Source organism: Desmodus rotundus, chromosome 7, assembly GCF_022682495.2.
Source record: "Desmodus rotundus isolate HL8 chromosome 7, HLdesRot8A.1, whole genome shotgun sequence".
Classification (NCBI taxonomy): domain Eukaryota; kingdom Metazoa; phylum Chordata; class Mammalia; order Chiroptera; family Phyllostomidae; genus Desmodus; species Desmodus rotundus.
This window is the reverse complement of record NC_071393.1, coordinates 57,366,963-57,389,451: the sequence shown is the minus strand read 5'-3', so window position 1 is coordinate 57,389,451 and position 22,489 is coordinate 57,366,963. Positions and strand designations below refer to the sequence as shown.

Genomic DNA, 22,489 nt, shown 5'->3' with positions numbered 1-22,489 from the left:
ATCTGTGACATAGAGGAGATCCAGGGAAAGCGATGTGACTTTTCCTTTTTTCAAAACAGAATTTACCCCAGAGATTTGGCAAGAGTATGCATCTTGACACCTGTTGACATTCTCCTGCTTTCCTGAAACCTGTGATTAGATGCTGGCTTAGAACTCCTCTTGTCCAGCTTCCTGCCTTGTTAGAGAAATAAGAGATGAACTTCAAAGAGGTGAAAATTGTTTCTAAGTCCTCAGATTTATAGCTGTGCTTCAGAAATCTGTGGGACACATAGAATGCTGGTTGAATAGTAAGTGCTTTATTGATTTTTGGCCCCCACAGCTTTTGTAACACTAAGAAATAAAAATATATCTTATAGATAACTGGGAGTAGAGATTTGGAAGGTTTTAGAACGTTGTGAGTACAATGATGAAAGCAGTTCGGGGGAAGATAAGCCTAGCAGTGGTGTAGAGAAGTAGATGGGAGAGAGAAGAGTCTGAAAGAAAAAATCCACTTTGAAGAAACCTTACAATGCAGCTGATTCGAGGGTTAGAAAGGTAACAATGATTTCAGATGTGTGAATTTAAGTCATGGCGGGACCTCTAGATGTAGTCTACAAATTCATGGAGAGATGAAACTGGATTGTTTTGAGTTTGGGGTGGCCAATATGGATTTAGGAGTGCGAGCTAAGATGATAGTTGAAATCATGGAAATAAATCATATCAGGAAAAAAATACTGTAAGAGAAACCTCAGGAAAAGCATCTACAGGTAGGGGAGAGGAGGAAATGAACATCTGTTTAGCTGCAATGTATGCTAGTGATTTGGCTAAGAAATTTAAACTCTTATTTTACCCACATTTTGCCATATATAAAGTGCTCATGTGTATGATGCACGCCCACATTTTGGGCCCAAACTTTCAGGAAAAACTTTTAATTCAATTATTTATTTATTTATATTTATAAACAAAACTGATGATCATATTCCAGGGTATTATTTTGCATATGGATATCATTATTGCTCTCTAGAGTTACACTTTTAATGCACAAGCATAAATAAAAGAATTAAAAACATTTATATATATGGAATTAGTACTACCCATGTAAAATACACATCCTTATTTTTCCCTCAAAAATTTGGGCAAAAAGGTGCGCATTATACATGGCAAAATATGGTAATTAGTTATCCTAATTGTACCCTAAAATATGCATCGCTGCTAGTCTAATCCTGGATAGGCTCGGGACTGTAGACTAGTGGGTCTAAGTTCACTCAACAAGGCTCGGAGTTGGTATTTGGATTCACACCTATTAAGCTTCAAATTTGATGCCGTTTCCAGTACCCCATCAAAACAAAGGACACCAGAGAAGGAAGGTCCCAGGGAATATGGGCAGTGACCACAGCTATCTTTTCATATGATATATTCCCAGAACACAGAAAGTGTCAAATAGTGGTTGAATGACTAAAAAATAATAAATATAACCCACTGATGCATTTATTAATGTCTCAGGCCAAGTAAACACTAGAGTTCTATATGCCTGACTGTATTTAACTTCTCACAACACTCCTGGAGAGACACAGATGACACTGTGGTCATGGCCACCCAGGAATCAAGCCAGTGTTAATCTGCCTCTACACTTGGGTTTCCAACCTCTACCCTACATTGAGAAAATCCCCCAGTGTCGAGTAACCAGCCACTGGCGACTCATGTGGGAAGAGATTCACTGATGATAAAAATGAAGATTGCCATCCGTGGGCTGTAAACACAGACACCTAAGGAAAATTGGTGAGGGCCTTGCTGCAGAAAGAAGATAGAAATTAGAAGTTTGCTAAGAGGAGGAGCAAATTCAAACTTGATGCATTTATATTGTTTTGTTGAAGGTGAGAAGCTGAGCTTGTTTTAAGTCGAAGGGTGATTTGTTGGTGGAGACCAAACGGAGCAAAGGCAATCAGGGGTGTGGCGCTGGAGGCTGACTGAAAGCGGTCAGAGAGAATCGGAGTCAGGTGGGGGTGTTGCTCAGCCTTTGGGAAGATTAAAAAGCAATTCATTCTCTGAAATTGCAAGAGAAGTTTAGAGCTGGGAGAAAGAGTCAAAACAGAGGAACAGAAGAGAAAAGAAGCTTGAGGTGCCGAGGAAAACGTGAAGAATAGTTACTAGTGCCAAATTTTTGTAAGTGGAAAAACACTTTGGCACGTTCTCCTGCTGCGGTGAGCTGAGGTCAGCTAAGGGTCTGGAAGCCCACCGGGCCACACCTACGCCCACGTTCCTTGCTATGGAGGCAGGGAATGTCTTCTGCCAATTGGGGTACAGGGAGTCATGCTGTCTGGACACTCAGACCTCAAAAGAGGGAGAAATGGATAAAACAAAAATTTAAATTAGATGTTTCATTTTCACAAGGCAATTAAAATTTACCTGATAATTTAGTAGCTCATCATGAGAAACCTGAATAAATAAGAAAACTTGGAATTCTCTGGATATTTTCTCCAAATTTATGTTTTTAAAATTTATAATAGATATATATATATATGTACATATATATATATAAGTTTTTAGGGTGTTCAACATCTTATGAATATTCTTAAAGTGAGGTTAATATTATTATCTCTGGGGACTTCCAAAACAGTGGAGGGAGAAACTCAGCAAATCTTTTCCCAAAGAGCAAAGATATATAACTGGCAAATTTTTCCAAAACAACCATTTTAGGACTTTGGAAATTGGCCAAGGGCATACAATGAATTTTATTTTGTTCAGAAAAAACTACCAACCCTCAGTACGAACAATGGGAATCTGTGGTGTTTTAGCCTGCTGCCACCCTCCCCTGTCGGCTCAGCTCTGGGACAAGTCAGTCCTACTAGGGTGGGGAAGGCTGGGGAAACCCTGGAGTCTTACTGATAGAGGGAGGCAGACTTGACTTGGAGCAGAACATGGAAAAACCCATTTCCAGGGTTATTGTCAAAAACAATGCCAATTTCAATGGTGAACAATCATGGGAGGCCAGTGGTACAGCTATCCTGAGGTTACAGTACTCACTGGGGTAGTGAGAAGACGGGTGGAACCACTGACATTTAATGGGAAGATACAGAGAAGGCTGCTACAGATCCCTGGTGGCTGAGAGGCTACATGCACGTACGAAGATGCACACACACGTCGAAGAGACAGCCTGAGACACCTACTCCTCCCCTGGTCGAATGTAAGACCTTGGACATACAGAGGGAGCTTGGGGGGAAAGAAACATTAACTGTTCCACCCTCCCCGATACTCAACTCTATCAGTGAAGCATTGAAGTCTTACCGGCTCAAGGTGCTTAAATTAAACAATCCCTGAACTATCACTGTCGGACCACTAACCTATGCTGTTCCAAAGGCGGCCTCTGGGAAGCAAGGCTTACAAATAAAAACTACAGCCCCACACAAACTGAAGCTGAGCAGTGACAGCAGCGGTGGCACACTCCAGTGGGGCAGAATCTAGGGAGCTGATCCTGGAAATTTACTGAACAAGCAGCAACAACCACCCTAAATGCCAGACACATATCTAAATACCTTCAAGATATCTCAAATTCGGTGTCCTACGGAAAACACGGTCAAACGTGAGTTCACCCTTTCTAAAATGGTTATGACTTCTTTGATTAATAGTCCCATCTGGCATCCAAGCCATGGAAGGAGGCTACAGAGGGGTCATAACACGGTTACTACAATATATTAAAATACCCAGTTTTCAACAACAACAAAAATATAAGGCATGAGAAGAAACAGGAAAGCGGGAGGCATGCACAAGAAGAAGAGGCAGTCAACTCTGTCGGAGGGGAGGGGTAGGAGTTACCAAGGCAAGGGGATGGGGTGGAGAGGACAAAGTTCCCAACAATGTGTGAATGCTGAGAGGAAAGAGCTTGTCCTCTTTTGGAAACTAAAACCAGTTGTCCCTTTTCCATGGGCCTTGGTGTATCTTCAGAAACCAGTGTTTGGTTTCTAAAGAGAGGTTTAAACAAACAGTATGAAAAACATAATGACTCCACAGAGGTAGTCGAACTTATCAGTGACTGGATAGTGGATGCAGAGAGGAGACAGGTGGCTTTCTTATCCTCAAGTAGCTTGTCTTACTTCACACATTCATGCAATGGCTGACCAGGTACTTCTCAAATGGTCTCCCTTCACGAAATGCAAGTATCACCTCTTCCTCAGAGATAACGGACATTACCAGAGAACTGCTCATCAAAATATTTTCCTCAGCACCGTCCTCTTGCTCAAGCCACAAACAAGAACCGGGGCAGTGTGTTTCTGATGGTTCGGGGTGTGCAGAGGCCAGCAATGTTTAGTGTGTTGGGAAGGGGGGCTATTGATGTCCTTGTTTAAAGAATATTGCCTCTGTAACAATGACAGAGGACACACCTTCCCTAAAACATACCTCTGTCACTTCCCTTTTTTTTGTCGGAATCAGAAGACAGTTCTGCATCGGAAATGTTGGCTTGCCTCTCGTGTTAAACAGACTACCGACTGGCCCATGTCGTGTAATGTTGGGTTGGACAAAAAGTTTTTTTGGCTTTTTTCTGTAAGATGGCTCTATTAGTGCTTAGTTGTCTTTAACTTAATTCAAAACAATTTTGTTAGATCGTATCTTGACAGCTGTCATATCAGCGTGCATTAAAAAAACATGAAAATTGGTGAATTTGTGTAGCCATTTTAATACTGCAGATGAAAGAAAATACAATAAAGGTTAAATTAAAAAGTTTGAATGGCGTCCTAAGACCTACACAGAATAAATTTCAGATCCCTTAGAATAAGGAATAAGTAATAATACAAAGTAGTCACTAACCACTGGGAAAATCAACTATTCTGCCCCATTTCTCCAACTGTAAATAATGGTTGCAGTCTTAACATACTTACCTAATGTATTCAAGTATTTCAAAACAAAATTCTTCCATACATTCATTATGACCTTTTGTTACATAGTAACAGTAATCACAAAAGTTCATTATTACCCTGCTATAAAGACATACCACCCACATTACCCATATATATCACCTACCCCACAGACCTCAAGTCTATGAAGTCACCTCTTCCCCATGCTACAGCACTTCCCTTCAGCTGGCTTTCTCTTCAGAAATGATTTTCCAGTCTTCGTGTGTTTTTGTAGTTCACTTCAGAACCTTCTTGTCCATATAATATAGAAGGACCTGGAACCATTATTCGAATCCATCCCTGGCATATACCGACTAAATCGGGAAGCTACTTGCAACATTCTTACTTAGGCCTTCAAGTGTTCTTCCTGTTTGGCTTTGGCCCTTTTTCTCTTTGAAAGCTTTCTTTTCGATTGGAAACTAGCTGGTATGCAAGACAGAAAGGCTTCACTACACTTGGAAACATACTTTTATGGCTTCCGAGCAAATGAAGGTAAGTTCCATTTCTGCTTTTTGAGTAGATAGATGCCTGCTCCTTATTGGCCTGAAAATACTAGTGCGAACTATAAATGAAAATAACTCCAATGGACACATATTTTGACAAGAATATTTATTTGTTATTGAAAAATACACAAAGGCAAAAAGGTTGCTTAGCTGCTGGTTTTCCATAGTACAGCAGGTATTGTTAAGAAAGGTGAAACGGATCTGCTACATCTGGCAGTTTACATTTCTAAGGCATTTAGGCATAAGAGTAGCAGGCATGCCTAGGTGCATTTGCTTGAGTTTAAACACACCGAGGCACACCAGGCAGGTAAAGGACTTGAAATGATACAGTAAAATTCTCATGCACTTGTGTCTTAGGGTCATACATCCATTGTCCCACCCTCTGTTCTTTTTTCCACATGAATTTTCAAGCTGTTCACAGAACACTGGTAATGATCTACTCTTCAAGAGTGGGCTTCGCATGACAATTCTTGGGGGACACTCGGGGCCTGTCTCAGGGACAGGCTCTGTAGACTCTTACCAAACCGAGGCTCCAGTAAGAAAAACACTGATTTGCAAAGGCACAGTGGAGACAGGTTTAATGCATTAAATATAACACGAATCATTCACAATAACACGTTTAGTGTTTCAGGGAACTTTTGTTAATACAACACAGTTGGTCACACAAAATACAAATGCTTCTGTTGATTTGTCTTGGCAACTCGGATACATCAACAGTGCTAACAGTTTAACAGCTTTGTTCTCATCTGACAGAAAATAATGGCAGTTCTGCAAGGCAAATGTTAAACCTGACCGTATGTATTTATTAATTCCACAGTGTTTTGACAGATTATAGGGGATGGAACTCAGAGGATGCTGACACGCTCGCTGAGGGCTTTCATCTCTGTTTCTTCAGTCTCAGGAGTGTCGCTGTGACTCACACTCGGGTTGATCAGGTGTGTGGGGTACTGCAGCCCCTGCTCGCCTGCATACTGCTCCCACCTCAAGTCATCGCTCTCGTGGGTGATGTAGCGCTCCCCAGTCTTGCATTCCAGCTCCCGTAAATCTAACCAAGTCTGATAATCCTGATGAAGAAATTCCAAAATATTACCATGGAGATGATTAAAACTCATGAGAACACTATTTCCTATGTTGTCAGTTCCCACAGCTGGTGAGGGACCCTTTTTGCTTGCACTCTACCAACGCCCTTTCATCAGGACCCCTGAAGTGACGGCATCGGCACCAATGCCATCCTGCTCGCCTCGACTTTGCAAACGCATGCTGTCGATGCTGGCGAACCAGAAATCAGGATTGTTGGCGTTCCTCTGACATTTAATGACTACAAATAACCCTTCGGTATTCCAGAGCACCATTTTTCTAAACTTCAAATTCAATGTGAAAGTAACAGATATTTAAGAGAAAGCAAACACATACCCACACATGTTCTTTTTATTTGTCACTCATTTGTTCTGTGAATATTAGTCTAGGCTTTAAAAATACAAGTGCAAACAAGTACAGTGCATGACCAGGTGGGTGTCGACGTGGACATTTATCAGAACTGCACCTACAGATGCGTTTGAAATCTGGCCCTCGGCGCTTTGTTGTGACCCTTAGGTTTCTTGGTTTTGGTTTGGTGTGTGCAGGTGTGTGTGCTGCATTTCTCCAATTTTCCTGAGAGAGAGGTTTGGAAACACTAAATTGTTATTAAGTCCTAAGCAGTTGCATTCATTTTGACCAACAAATTGATATTAGAATTACACCTCTAAATATGAGAAAAGATTTTTATATATGACTATCAAAATCTTACAAATATTCAGAAACTCATCTGGCTGAGGAAATATCCAGTGATTGATTTTTACCTGTAGCCACGGGTGACTCAGGGTCTTGTCCACACTATAGCGCTTTCTCATTTTTACTTGCAGCAAGTTATTGATAAGATCGATGGCTGAAAAAAATGTCAATGATTGGTAAAAATAGACGACATATCCAGAACGTACGCATAATTCACTTACAGTTTATTTCACACCTGCTAGTGCACACCGTCAGTGCAGCAGTGACAGCGGGCACTAGAGCCTGGAAAAACTCACCCGAGAATTCTAAATCTTCGGTCTTCATTTTATTTTGGATGCTGAAAAATGAAACTGGAAACAATTGTGGAGAAAGGAGTATGAGTCTTTCGTGAGCAGGGTCTCAACTTCTCTTGGTTTCATCTTTAATACATTTTTCTAAAGTAGAAGTTTTATTTAAACATGTATCATTTAAATACACCCTGCGCTGATGACAGGATAAAAGTACTATTCAAGAAAAGCCATTTACTAATTTTGATGTAAAATGTGTTTAAAGTTTGAATGTACATAATGAGATTCGTAGTCTTAAATTAAATGTCCAACATCTGGATACCACATTTCAAAGGCAAAATATGAAGCCTAATGTGGGCCAGGATTCATGATGATCTTATAGCCTAAAAACCAATGGCCCACCAGGAGAAGACTTTTATCTCTTTCACTGATAAAAAAAAGGGGGGGGAATTAACTCCCCTACTTCCCCAAGCCACTAAGTCCTGAATCATCAGCATGTATGGACCTGAAAATACAGACTGACACAGGAGTCCGGAAGTCACCTGGAAAAAAGATCGCTTCATTCAACCAGAATGAATCAGAATCCTTCCTGTTATCAGGCAAAGAGAAATGATATCTACAGTCTGCTGGTAATTTAGAACTGTTTCTCTCTGGTACTGTTCTGCGCCAAAGGCTGTAGAATCAAACACCTAAGAATTCTTTGATTGGAGAAAGTAAATGCAATAGCACGTTTAAATGCTGTCTATGCCTATATGCCCTGGCCTGAGCTATGCTACTTTTGGAAACACTACACTCAGTACAATTTCAAATTCCAAACATGTTCTCAGAGGGCTGTAGAAAGTACAGCTCTCTTAGTGCACTGTGTACTGGGTATGCGTTTTAAAACATCCATTCACATGATTTACTCACTGGTGGATAAAGTGCACCTTCTGTTCTTGCTGCTGTGAAGTCACAGAGCAAAAGTGGAGTGTGAGGGATGAAGGGAGAGCTTACGTGCTGCTGTGGGCACGCCACAGCATGACGCGTCCCTAGACACTGCAGGGAATAAATACATGTGTTTAGTTCACTCGTTCTGTTTTGAATTCTATAATTAGGAGGGTAGGAGTACAGTAACTCAACAAAAGGTCTGGTTTGTGCCCAAATGGGCCCCAACAGTGAACCGCACGGCCTAATGGGGAGGGCCGGACTGCCAGGAAGAGAAACTAGAAGAGGCTGAAGGGAATGGAGTATGTGAAGGTAAAAAATTGTTCTGCTGAATGAAGCATACAATCCCAAGTCTGACTAAGCCCCAGTGCCCAGGTGACCTGAATAAGCACAGCAAAACAAAGACAAGTACCTCCGAGGGAAAATGGTGCAGGGTATATGGAGAGAATCAGACGGAATACATGTGCGTCAAATTGTGTATCTGTGAATTTATAAATCTACTTTGTAGCTCTTGGCAGCAGAAAATAGAAATAACTAACTACTGAATGTTAGAACCTGAAGTTAAATGTTGGGAACCTGGTGTTTCTGAGAAAATTCATGCACCCTTAGTGTCTGAAGCTCCAGTCCACTTGTCACTCCTTCTGAAACATCCTTTTTACTCACTAACTCCCAAACAATCCAGCATTAACTGTACCTTCCAAATGTCTTTCACTAAATATATATTTTAAAAGAAATTCTAACACGTTCTTTTTCCTAACGATGTTGCTTGTTGGCCATGTTTTTGTACGCATGTATCAACCATTCACTTATCAATTCATTCACCAAATCTTCCCTAAGAAATTACTGTTGGCAATTATTTAGGGAATAAAAAAAATATGTGGCCCCCTGGAAACTCCCAATCTAGTTGCAAAGGCAGAACATGTACACACACAAACACACACACACAAACATATAATAAAATGAACCATTTTTAATTTTTGATCTTTAATATCCTACTCAAAAAAAAGTTTTATTTAGTACTTCTGAAATACAGCTAGCTAGGATCCGCGTGACTCTCTCCAGTGGTCCAATGTATTTCTATGTCAAACGTGTTGCGCAACACTGGGAACACGAACTCTTCTCCTACCGTGTGCCCAAGGTTGTCTTTTCATAACTTACCCACACTGCACCTGTGTATGTTCCAGGTGCCATGAAAAACTTGGTTCTTCTGTACGACAGCTCTTCAAGTCTTGGAGATAGTAACTGACCTTCACATCACCTTCTACAGACCCTTCAGTGTCCGTCAGATGCCTCTGTCTTCCTGTGCATCCTTGTTTTAATGTTCACTAGCTGTTTTTCAATGTCCCTGTTCATCACGGACCAGAACTTCCTCACCATTAACTGTCAATTATTATTTTTACACACAGACATTTTCATACAGCCTAGGACTCAGGGTTTTCCTTTTCAAAAATTTTTCATTTGTATTCTTAGGGAGTCCTTATAATCCTGTGACAGTAGTTATTATTTTGATCTCCAGTTTATATAAAAGGAAAACCTGAAACTTCAGAGGTCATTTAGCTTGGTCTAAGTGAGAGAGCATCTACTGGGTAAGAGAGCTGAGTGTGCTGGGGACCAGTTCTGAAGCACATGCTTGCAACACTGTGGCAATCAGCAGATCAGGCCATTGGCTCCTTATTATTAACTATTAACTGATAACAACGTCAAAACTAATTGATTTTGTCCAATTATAAACATTAAGTTCTTTTTAGTTGTTTTTACCACACTTTTATGTATTAAAATGTGTGTGTGTACATTAAGGACTTTGTAAACAATTATATATATGTGACTTTAGCTCAACATTTCAGTGTTCAGACTATTCACAATGTGATGTGATCCCCTATCGGAGGGACTGCTTCTTGAGCTTTCTACCACTTCCTAACTGAGTAAGCCTATCTGCTTTGTATTAATCATATTATTATGAACTTGTTTTTGGAATAAGGCTTAAATAGAGGGCTTGATGACTCTACCACAGATCTTACTCCCAACTGTCATGACTAGTAATTGTTCTTTGAAGAGGCCGATAGACAAGCATAATGTTTCTTCCTCAGAGTCGCCCACCTACTGCATATGTTGTCATCTTCCCCAAAGGCCACTATGGGAGATTTTTTAAAAATGTTTTATTATGGTCAAGACACAATAGTCCTTGGTATTATTTATTCTACCAATCTGGCAATCCTATTTAAAAAGAAAATACAAGTAGTCTGGAGTAATAAATTCTAAGTAAACTAATATGGACCACTCTTAACTTTTAGTCATTTCCTTCAAACCACTGGAATTTATTTCCTAAATGCTTGTAAACTATTCAATCATTTATTCTAGGATTTTGTCAAGGATAAATATTAAATTTTTGTTGAATTATTTCAGAATCCATCTTATCCCCGCGCCCTTTTAGAAATTCAGAAAACTCTGGCCTGTGTTAAGTTCGTGGCATCTCTCATTTTATCTATGATTCATTCAAAACTACTCCCAATGGCTCTAAGAGCACCTCTGTTAGCTTCTTCAATATGCAGCATGTCCAGTTCTGAACATTAACTGCATTTCATAGCTGCCATTGAGTGTCATCTTGTGATACCTCCATTTCCTCAGGCCGAGCTCCAGCAGAGACCACCGCGTGTGATACAGTGAGTGTGAAGGATCCACACCAAAGAAGGGTGAAGCCAGCAGCACAGGAGCAAAGTCTCATAAAACTGGAGTAGCTGGAGCAGTCCCAGAAGGAGCTGACAGTCAGGAAAAAAAGTCCAAATGGGACCCCAACTCCTGTTCCAAAACTCAACTCCAGACTCAGAATTTGGATCTAAAGGGAACATGGGAGGGCATGCCTTTGAACCTGTGTCACTGGAAGGGGAAGAGGGAGAGACCAGGGGAAAGACCGACATAAAATCAGGCCATTCTGTGAACTTCTCTCAAAAACAAAGCATAGGAGAAAGACCATGACTTGGCAGTGGGAAATAGGAAGGAGAAGAGGGCTGCAGCAGACTGGAAAGTCACAAAGAAAGGCTGCGTGCTGACACAGCGGCACCATGGGGGGGGGGGGTGGCGCCAGTGCCCAACGGGAAGGGGAGAGGAAGCTGGAGCTCTGGGAGAAAAACAGGAACAAAGCAGGCAGTGCCTCGTTGCACCTTCTCTCTGTAATAAATACCATGCCTACTTTTTCAGAGAGTGATAAAATTATTTTCTGATTATACCTGTCCATTTAATTGTGGGAATTAGACTTCCTGACACTGTTCTGTTATTCATCCTTAAACTCAATCCCTTCCTCCCGTATTATTAATAAATTGTCTTAGGTCCAAGCTTTCTGAACACCTTGGACAGCCATGCTGGGGCAATGTGGGGAGTCTTTTTTTATATTTTATTGACAAGTTTTAAATAATTTTCTGGTTCAAATTTTATTTTCATTTTTAAAGGATTTCCTATCCCTCACAAGCAGTTTTGTACTTTCTAAAATGGATCCACATTAATATTTCCTATAAGTTAAAAAAAATGTAAAGAAGTATGTTTTTTGAAGTCTACTGTTCCTTTTCTTGTGACAATAAATTCTGGGCTAATACAGTTACTTTCCCCTTAACTTCCTGTGCAGCACTTTCTCTCATTGTCCCAACCATTGAAAGACTGAAATGTCAGGAAAGGGAAGAGAAAATGTTATCAAATGTCCTCTTTTACCAGAATGGGTCTTCCAGCAGATGCTGGGATACCTGGTCCTGTGTGGTCTGTTTGCCAGGTGCACAAGCATATCTGAACAAAACCAAAATTAAATGGTATATGCAGACGCTACAGGACTTTACATCTTAATAGGAAAAGAAGTGTTCCACCAGAATAACTGTATGGATTCCACTTTGTTCTGGTACCAAAACACAGGCTTATCTTTGAAATTGTGGGAACCACGTTGCAGTCATTCTCTATTTCAAAGCAAATACCACGTGGGGGACACAATAGAGTCGGTGTATGTGGAGGGTCCGTCAGCATGGGCCATTGCTACGGCTAAACTGAAAGGCATCTAAAGCCTGGAGAGAATCCCACAGGAAGAATGGAACTGGGCAGATTTGAATACATAGTAGGTCCCTTAGGCCACACCTCTCGGTCACCCTCCAGTCCCCTTCTCTTGCTGTGTTAGTACATGCCTGACGCCCCCATTCTCCCCACTAGATTTTAGTTCCTTTAAAGTCATACAGATGTGTATTTGTTTGTGCATAAGAGTTTCATTAATATTTAAAATACATCATTTAATGCACTAGAAAAGTGCTTGCTAAATAGCATTTGGTAGATTGACTACATTAATGAGAAATTTAAATAACCATTTTCTCAGCTCTAAATTTTAATGTCCACATCATGTTCATACGGTTTGCATATTTGGCTAAAGTTATTCCTGGATGGTAGGACATCACAGCTCCACAAAATGTAAGAGATCAGAGCATCAGTGATTTCTATCAGAAAATCAGAACAATGATGACACTATCTGCAATACAGATGGGGTTGATTTTACAGAAGAGAAATTACTGGTAAACCTAGAGGCTGACCTGTCTGCCCAGACATAGTCTTTTTTTTTTAAATTTGTTTTTTCCAGATTGTCTTCTGTCTACCCAGAAATTTTCCAGGTACAAATTTGCAAAAAAGAAACCAGGTCAGAACTATCATTCTAGTGATGGAGCCATCACGTGTCAGCCCCCAAGCCCCCTGCCTTCTCTTTTCTTTTTCGTTTTCCATTCTGCCTCATAGCCTGTCACAGTGTAGCCCTCAGTATTTCTCCCTTGGTTTGCTTCACACTGATGGTAAGCTGTGTGTTTATTTTAAAAATCACTTTGCAACCCTTCACATTCCAGCTCTACCCAGAAGCTGTTGCCGGGCAACACTAACTGGGATGCTCCTCTCCGGGGCTGGAACCAGAGGCTGCCGGCAGCCAACAAGGCCGCTGGAAACCATCGTCTCACTCGTTCCTGTGCCAATTACTGCAATCTGACGAGTGCAAGGCCTTCAGAGACTTGAGCCCACGTCTTTCTTTTCCCAGTTCTTTCTTCTGTACAAAGTTATACTGTCAATGGTCACTCCTTGGCTTCACAAGCAGTTTCGTTGCCTTCCTGAAGACTGGCAACCCAATCTTGGAAATCCTGAACTGCTCAAACACAGCATACAGCAGCCCCCAAGCAGGGGGGTTAAAATAAAAATCAAAATATGGTTATATTATTCCAATGATGTTCAGGGTGAATGAGGATCTTTTACTTTCACTGCACACTAATATCATTTAGAGGGTTTTTTTTAGTTAGTTCCAAAGTATCTACAGTCTGAAGATTTGGGCCGTACTAGTTAAGATATTTGATGGAGACAAAGGAAACTGAGTCCTCTATTTAGGTCCCACCTCCCCATCTACTGAAACAGGTCTGAGAACAGAACTGGAAAGCTTGGCTCGTCAACAACATGCATGAGAAAGGATTCAGGTTCTCAATCCACCGTAAACTCAGTGTGAATCTACTTATGGCCCCCAAATCAAATACACTTTATTGTGCTGTGCTAAAAGAAATGTTCTTTATAATGAGGGAAGTAGTGGCATCACTTTACTCCTGGATTCACTGAGCCTTTAGTTGGAGCAGTACTTTGGTTTGATTTAAAGAACATCAGTAGAGAGGGAAGTGTCTGAACCAGGGATAGCAGGAGGCTGAAAGAAAAACTGAATGTCAAGAAATAAAAAAAAGAGAGAGGCTCAGGGTGATTATGATGGCTGTTTTCAAACCTTTGAGATGAGCTTTTATTTGTAAAAAGGATTGGGCTTGTTCTACCAGTGAGCATAAACAGACAAATTTTGCTCATTGTGCAAGTTAGGGTCAAATTAAGAAGAAACGGGGCTCCTTGTGATTGCATATTTTCCATCAATGGATACTCCTCAGTGGACTGGTACTGTGGAGCAGTAGAGGGGTTAGATAAGATTTTTTAACAGCCTGTATTTTAAAATATTATTCTGTGTTGTGATTGTAGAAGAAAGCAAAGTTACAGAATATTTAAACCTTGTTGTTCCTCTACCCTGCTATCTCTACATCTATTCAGGTGTCATATGATATAGTTGAGTTAAAAAGCCCTGCCATTGTTAACATAACGAGAATGGTTTGTGTGACATCAATGTAACCTGGCAGCCAAGGAGAGTGGACTGGAATGTTCATGTGTGAACAATGATGACTTCACTGTAATAGTCAGTGGGGGTGGTAGATGCCATTGAGTGAGCATGTGTACTGTGTGGAAGTCACATTCAAAATGACTGTACAAGTACAGCAACGAATCTGCATTAAATTTTGTGTTAAGCTTGAATATTCCTCCATGGAAACTGTTTGGATGATTCATGAGGCCACAGCTATGGGCAACTGGTGATTGGCAGGTTCATCACTACAATGTGCCTACTCATGTGTCATGTCTTGTGCAGGTTTTTTTTTTTTTTGCAAAACATCAAGTCACCCAGGTGACTCAGCCCCACTACAGTCTAGATTTGGTACCTTGCAACTTCTGGTTTTTCCCAAAACTACATCACCTTTGAAAGGGAAGAGATTTCAGACTGTCAGTGAGATTCAGGAAAATACAACGAGCAGCTGATGGCAATTGGGAGAACTCTGAGGTCCCAAGCTGCCTACTTTGAAGGGGACTAAGGTGTCATTGTCTTGTGAACAATGTTTCTTGTATCTTTTATTTTCTTCAATAAGTGTCTCTATTTTTCATATTACATGGCTGGATACCTTCTGGACAGACCTCCTGTATCAGAAGTGAAATTTTTACAATTACAATTGGGATGCATAAAAATAATTCAACTTGGGGGGCAAATAAACAGCCAATTTTTGAGCACTTATAATCAATCGCTAATGTTTTTGCTAAAACTTCCTTTGATCAGTTTTTCTCTACAAACTAATTGTGAGAGAAAATGCCATTAGTTATATTTTATCTGCTATCAAAATAAACAATTCCTTTCCTGGTGGGCATCTTTTCAGATATTAACTCAGTTGAACTTAAAATATTCATGTTACAAGTAGATATTACTTTAATCTTTGGCTCATAATGTTAAAGTCCCTTATTATTGAATAAAATACACGCTCTTTTTTTAAAAAAAAGTTAAACACAAGTAATCTCAGAATTTTAAGTAGAGATTGTTTAAAATGTTAAACCCTAGTGGAAGTTCTGATCTGCATAGTTCACTCTGGCTTATCGATCGTCATAGAAGCTCCTGGCCCCCCATCAAGCATTTGTAAGCAGTTCACTGACTAGTCCCCGGCGTCTCCTCCATGCTGCTACGTCTGACAGTGGTGCTAATATGCTGACAAATAAATCTACTCGTTAATATTCAGCAGGCTTGCTGGATCTTCAAGCTTCATAAGCTGTTACAAACAGAGTTTAATTATTAAAATGATAATTATCTTTCCTTTGTTTCTCATACCATTGGTTTTCTGGGTCCCATCTATACAAGGCTTATTTTCAATGAGGTTATTTTTTGTTTTGAACAATATGTAGTGAAAAGGGACCTACAGCTGGTTCCTTTTCATGGTAAAGTGCTACTTCCAACTTAAGTGTTCAGTGTTCTGGAACACTGTTGAATTTTGAAAACATACCATGCGGTAATGGTGCTAGGCTTTTATTTAGCTTTGCTTTGTGTTTGTACTGGCTGTATTTTCCATCTCCAAATTCTGGGAGAAAAACACACTTGTGACCAATTTTATTTGAATTTACCACACTGAATAGCAAAAATTGCTTTTAAAATAACATTTAGATGCTTTGATAAATTTAGTGACATTCTCTGCCTTGAGATGCCATATATTCTACACTGTACTTAAATGTCAACAGAGGATTGACACCAGCTAGAAGCATAACTTATAGCTGTGCTAATCTGGGAAAGGAAGGGGCAGAAATACTCCCACGGAGACCGTGGAGCACAAAGTGGGCAAAGTCTGTGTCTCTGGCGCACCGTCAGTCTGGCGTTCCTGAAGGAAAGACAAACTGGAGGATTAATGCAAGGACATTTCCTTTCCCCACTTTTTATATGTGGTATGTCAAGGCTTCGTGTCTGATCTTAATTCTTGATAATACCAACTAATCATGTGACTATGAAGCTGAGCAGTAACATCACAGCAGGTGACTTGAGAATAGGTGCTTCTTCCGACTTCACCTGTGAACACAGAAAATGATCTCTGTCTGCGGGGTCGGGGCTCATTGTGAGACAATTTCCGAGGCTGCCTCTGTCTTGTTTACTGCCTGTTTGCCTCCCTAATAGCATACAAAGGAATATCAAAACTCAAAAGAAAAAACAGTAATTTGTCTGGTGATCCTCCTAGTCTATTACTGACCGTCCTCGAATCTACCATGTATCTCTAATGGAACACATGGATTCCATTTAACGATGGAAATGCACTTTTATTCTAACAAATGCTTTCCCATCGCTACTGGTTTGCCCTCATTCTCCTCGTGAGATGACTTGCAAATTATATCTCACTTCACCAGCTATACAATGCACATCACTTGGTTATCTTCTTCCTCTAAGAATAAACTTGAGGGAAAGCAAGAGTCATATATAAAAAAGAAAGTTTGAGATGTGTATTGTGATCTTGAGCAACTGATGGAATGTAGAAAAGAGACTTCGTTTGACTTTCCCATTTGAAAATTCCCCTTTGTGTGGGCATAGATAGTTTAGAGATTTAAACTGTATCTTCTTCATCTGCTCGGGCATCATGCAAGGCCTGGTGTTACAGAAAAGGAAATACCCCTCTCTGGTTCTTCAGTGAATACTATTGCTATATAAAATATTTTATACATTGTTTGTTTACTTATTTAAAACCTTAAACGGCTTTTAGACCAGCAGGAAAGAACCACAGTTATGCGAAAGGCTGCACTCCATTTATCCCTGGAGCCGACTTTCCCTCCACGTACTTTTGTTCATTTTTATTATTTTTTTTTGGAAGTGCCATAGGTACCTGGTAAAAGATCTAAATCAGTCAGTAAGAAGAGTTCAAAATGAAAAATAAAAACCTTTCATCTCATTATTAGACCTGCTCTCCAGCGATGACCCTTTAACTATTTAAAATTTTTCTTCTGTCACCTGTGCACCTGCGAATAAGCAGCACAGAATCTTTTCTGCACGCTTCAGGAGCTGTGGGCTGGTGCCACTCCGTGGGCCAGTGCGGCTCTGAGATCTGCTACCTGCTTGTGGTAAGTACAGAAAGTGAGGCCGAGTCTTTGGGAACTTTTATAGCTTTTTGACATTGCTGTCACATTTTTATTATATTTAATTATACAGGGTGGGGCAACAATAGGTTTACATTTGTGAGTATGTAAAACAGTTATTAATTACTGTATTATTTTCTTTTTCTAAAAAATTATTTTATTGTTCAATTACAGTTGTCTGCATTTCCCCACCCACCCCAGCCAAACCCACTAATTACTGCATTACTTTCCATTAGACAGCTGTACAGCTACTTTTGCCTTATACTGTATGTTGGGAAATTAAAATAAAACTGGCCCATTATGACAGATAGTTTGTAAAGAATCACCTTACTAAATAAAATGAAACACTGATTTCCTTCCATTAAAGAAGATGAATGACTTCATTTCAGTTTCCTCTACTGTACTTTATTGTCCTCCTCCTCCACCCAATTAAGTTAGTTACGTTACGTTAATGTAGCAGCCGGTTGGAATTTAGAACAATGCCTAGAACACGATGTGGGGTGTTTTGTGTATGTGCACACGAAAATGCAGCATTTACTGAAAAGCATTAATTCAGGACTAAGTCATGTATGAAATCTTACAGGCAAACCTGTATAACTCAATCCATTCCCCGAGGCAGAAAACCACGTGAACACTGAAATTTAGGGTTCTTGGCTCTCTTCACAAATTCACTGACCTCCTCCTTCCCAGTGTTGTGGAAGTTTCACGATTTACACTCTTTGGCCTAATTATAATGAAGTTAGACACGCTTGGCCTGAATGAAGTTTACCTAAAATTTAAGATCAATAAGCACTGTGTGGAGTAGTTTATACATAACTATTATTACCTGCTGACTGTAGGATTGTAACATATATTCCCTATATCCTATAATCTATAACCGTGTAACACCAAATTTCTGAATCTGTGCCCTCTCAAAAAAGAATATCCCTGTGTTGAAAAGATTCTCTTCCTACATTTTTCTAACTGCTTAAAATCATGACACATAAGTTAGTTACTTCTTTCTTATACAAATTTTGTATTTCCTGGAGTTTACATATTTTGTCTTCTAAAGATAATTTTTTATAAAGAAACTTCATCGTTTACCTAAATTTGGATATTTGAAACTTAGTTTACATTTTTTTAGAGCACTGTCAGCTGTCAGGTCTTTCAGAGGTTCCTGAATTTAACTTTAATTTCTTCCTAAGGAGCAAGGGCTCTCAAGTGGTGTTTTTCCAAGTGTGATCCAAGGGCTTCCTAATTCGCAGTACAGAGGGGCATTTTATAAGGGCGGAGCCTGCAAATTTCCACTTTTAACTAGCTCCCCCAATTAACTGTTGGCGTATCAAAGTTCAGAACTGGCTGTGATAGACCTCGAGCTAGAGCAGGACAGGTTGTTTAATAAAATGAGCTGTAATCAAGGAGTTTCTTTGGTGAGATGATTAGGAATCCCCTGCTTTGCCAACATTTCTGTGTTCTGTGAGATAGTCTGTCCATTCCCCATTTCTAAGCTCTACACCTTAGTACCTACTTCTTAAGTCACAGACTGAGTCTTGCTTGCAATTTTCTTTCAACATCCATCCAGCATTCACCCTTATGATGTACTAGATGCAAGAAACATAAAGGATAACCAGGCCTTTCTCTTGTTGTTTTGGAATTCCTAAAAATGTAATGAAAGGGAGGACATTTTGGTACATGACCAAATAAGGTGTATTTTAAAGTAAGTGCACAAGTCCTTTCAAGGAACTGAGAAGGATGACAGGACAGATATGCTGAGGGCTAAGCTTAGCCTAGTACGAGAGAAAACCGGAGGTGAGACCAAGGCCACGTTTAATTATTCATGGGTAATTCTGGATACACTGGTAGATGTCAAGTGACCATCGGATAGTTACAACGATGAAATGAAACAAGTTGGAACACACAACACTGCCTGAGAATGAACTGAAATGTCCCCAAACTTCCTCTCATGCTGGCCTGGAATCTCCTCTTGCACATATTTGTAATAATCTGATTCATTCTGGAGTGTTTTATTGTACACATACATTCTTATTAGTTACATGTATAACTAAATAATGTATTTAGTTTCATATATATATGTATATATATATAAAACTACATATATAAGTGTGATTAACGATATGTGTTCAGTTGCATAACTATAAAATTGTAGTTGTGCGTGTGTGTGTATAACTAAATACAAATGTACAAATAGATGTACAGATCATGTAAAGTAATCGGGAAATAGAAAGTGTTCAATAGATGTCGCAGTTATAGAAATGCCAATCACTGTTTTGAGCACTTTCCAGTGCAATTTCATCTAACAGTTAAAATAACCTAATGAGCTAGGAACTTGTATCACCACATTTCAGTCAAGAAAACCGAGACCTAAGAGAATCAGTAACTTGAAGGAGGTCCTGAGGACTCAAGTAGAAGAGCTCTCAACTCAGGTCTTCCACAATGTAATCCTGTTTCCCTATATTTTAATTTTAATTTTTTAAAGATTTTATTATTTATTTTTACAGAGAGGGAAAGGGAGAAAGGAAGAGAGGGAGAGAAACAACATCAATGTGTAAGAGAAACATCAATTTGTTGCCTCTTACACGTCCCCAACTGGGAACTTGCCTGCAACCCAGGCATGTGTTCTGACCAGGACTAGAACCTGCGACCTCTAGGTTTGCACAACTGATGCTCAACCCACTGAGCTATACCAGTTAGGGCTGTTTCCCTGTATTTTTAGACATTATTAAAAACTGTGTGGCTACTCTAGCTCTACAGCATGTAAAAGCATATTAAAAATTTAGCATGACAGCATGGTTAAATCCATTAGGAAGATAATCAGGAGAATATAAAAGCAGTGGGTAACAGCATCTACCCTGGAGTTGGTTGACAGGACTTGGACCTGGGTCCCACCGGGGCAAGCCACTTAACCATCTCTCCCTGCAACGCCTCACCTTTAAAATGGAAACAATAATAGTATCTTCTCAAAGGTTGAGAGCAATTAAATGAGTTCATATATATAGTGTTTAAAGTAGTGCTTTGTTATAGTGCAGATGTTATAGAAGTATTAGCCATTATTACTTTCCTCAAAATTTCATTTTACAATCTTCATTTTATCTGTAACATATGCTAAGTTAAGTTTTCCTCAAATTTTCTCTTTTCAAATCATATCTTGATTCACACACACACACACACACACACACACACAAAACAAAACAAAACAAAACAAAAACAACTTTTATATTGGGCACTGTTAATGCTTTTAGGGTTGTTTTTAGTCTAGTATCTTCTCCCTGCAGGAACTTTCTCCCTCTAACCTGGAGGCACTCCGCATCGCCCATATGGCCATCAGGCCAGACTCCTGCGCTGATGATGTGATGTTCCTCCGGTATCATGGGATTGAAGCACAGCCAATCAGCGCCCTTGTCAGCAGCTCTAGGGCTACTGAGAGAATTACTCTTCCATTCTGAGATCATGTACAGTGAGTAGCATGTAAGCCTGGAGCTGATGGGGGATCACTTTGAACCACATGAAGAGTCCAAATGTGAGGGGAGCCATCATACTGTAAGGCAGAACAGACAGAAATGTGACACTTTCTCCACCTCTCGCTCGTCAAGATCCACGTGAATGATGTTGACCTTCTGGATTTCCCAGATGTGTGAGTCAAATTATCTTCTGCCTAAGTGAGTTAGAGGTAGGTTTCTATGATTTACACAGAGTCCTGGTTAATTCAGTGGTCAATTAAGAATTCCAGTATGTGGCTTATGATATTATCATAGCAAAAATAATTAACATCTTTAAAACGTTCCCTGTAGGGCCTCCATATCAAGCCATGAGAAATAAGCACCCTTCGGTGTATGGTGTAAGGAGTAGAAACAAATGAAGTACTGCTGTGTGACCTGAGGCAAGTGACTTAACCTTTCTGGGTTCCACTACAGACCGAAACAAGCTACTTGGAAGGGGACCGTTGCAAAGATCCCATGGCAGGACGACAGCTCCAGCACTCCAACAGACAGCACCAGGCTGCACCAAGTCCATGTCTACACTTACAGAAAAAATGCATGCTAAGGAAATTCTTCATTCTGACACATCTGTGTATGCTACAGAGACCCTGTAACATTTTCCTTTTGCCTTTTCATGCCAAGAAAAACAATACAATTAAAGATATGTCTGAGGAACACTTGGGAATCATCGGTGTGCATATATTTTCTAAAATCATACAATCAATTCTTGGTTACCCGCCAGAGCAATTCTTAACTTAGCGTTCCGCTGTTCTCTTCCTAAATCCAAATCCTTGGCTTGCCCACACCTGCCGTTATGGATGCCTCTCACATCCTTTACCTCATTCAGTCTCGATTACCACCTCTTTATGGAGGCAGAAGTCATTACCCTGCCTTACAGATGAGGAACTGAAGCCCAAGAAAGGTCAGTGATGGCTAATTAGAATAGCAGATAGGACTATATCTCAAACTGCTTGACTGGTGATCTTTACCTTTGGCTGAGTTGCCTGCCTGAATTTTTATTTCCAAGTATCTGGATTCTTAGTGGTTCTGGTGTGGTTTAAAGGATCCCAAGATTCAAATTTTACTAATATCAGTTGAGACCACCCTTTGCCAGACACTAGTTTGCTTCTGCATTTATTACATCCCACGTGCTTAGTATCACTTGGTGCCAGCAGCCCGTTACAATTTCTAATCAGGAAATTATTTGTTCTCAACAAGGTAGTGGGGTAGAATCTGGGCCTGTACCTACCTCACCCGGTATGACATAATTTAACCAACTTTTCTTTATGTTCAAGTACAAGTTCTCTTCATACACTAGCAGGTAGGTTACTTATTTGCCATTCGGAACCTTGATTAGCAAACAGCACAACTCCTGTGCATCAATGGCAAGAATGAACCACAGGAAAATGCTGAGAAGAGAGGCCAGTTCATTCCAAACTGAC

General features: G+C 40.1%; 1 protein-coding gene across 2 annotated transcripts in view; it reads right to left on the bottom strand.

The window, feature by feature from the left end:
• Positions 1-5,450: 5,450 nt before the first annotated feature.
• The window catches only part of PRKD1 (protein kinase D1), a 313,565-nt gene continuing 296,526 nt past the window's right edge, over positions 5,451-22,489 (bottom strand). For both annotated transcript variants that reach the window (XM_045188313.2, XM_053928918.1), the window contains 2 exons: positions 7,210-7,295; positions 5,451-6,435 (listed from right to left, as the gene is read on the bottom strand). In XM_045188313.2, the coding sequence (XP_045044248.2) occupies positions 6,217-6,435; positions 7,210-7,295 (305 nt within the window). In that variant the 3' untranslated portion in view covers positions 5,451-6,216. The remainder of the gene's footprint in view (positions 6,436-7,209; positions 7,296-22,489) is intronic.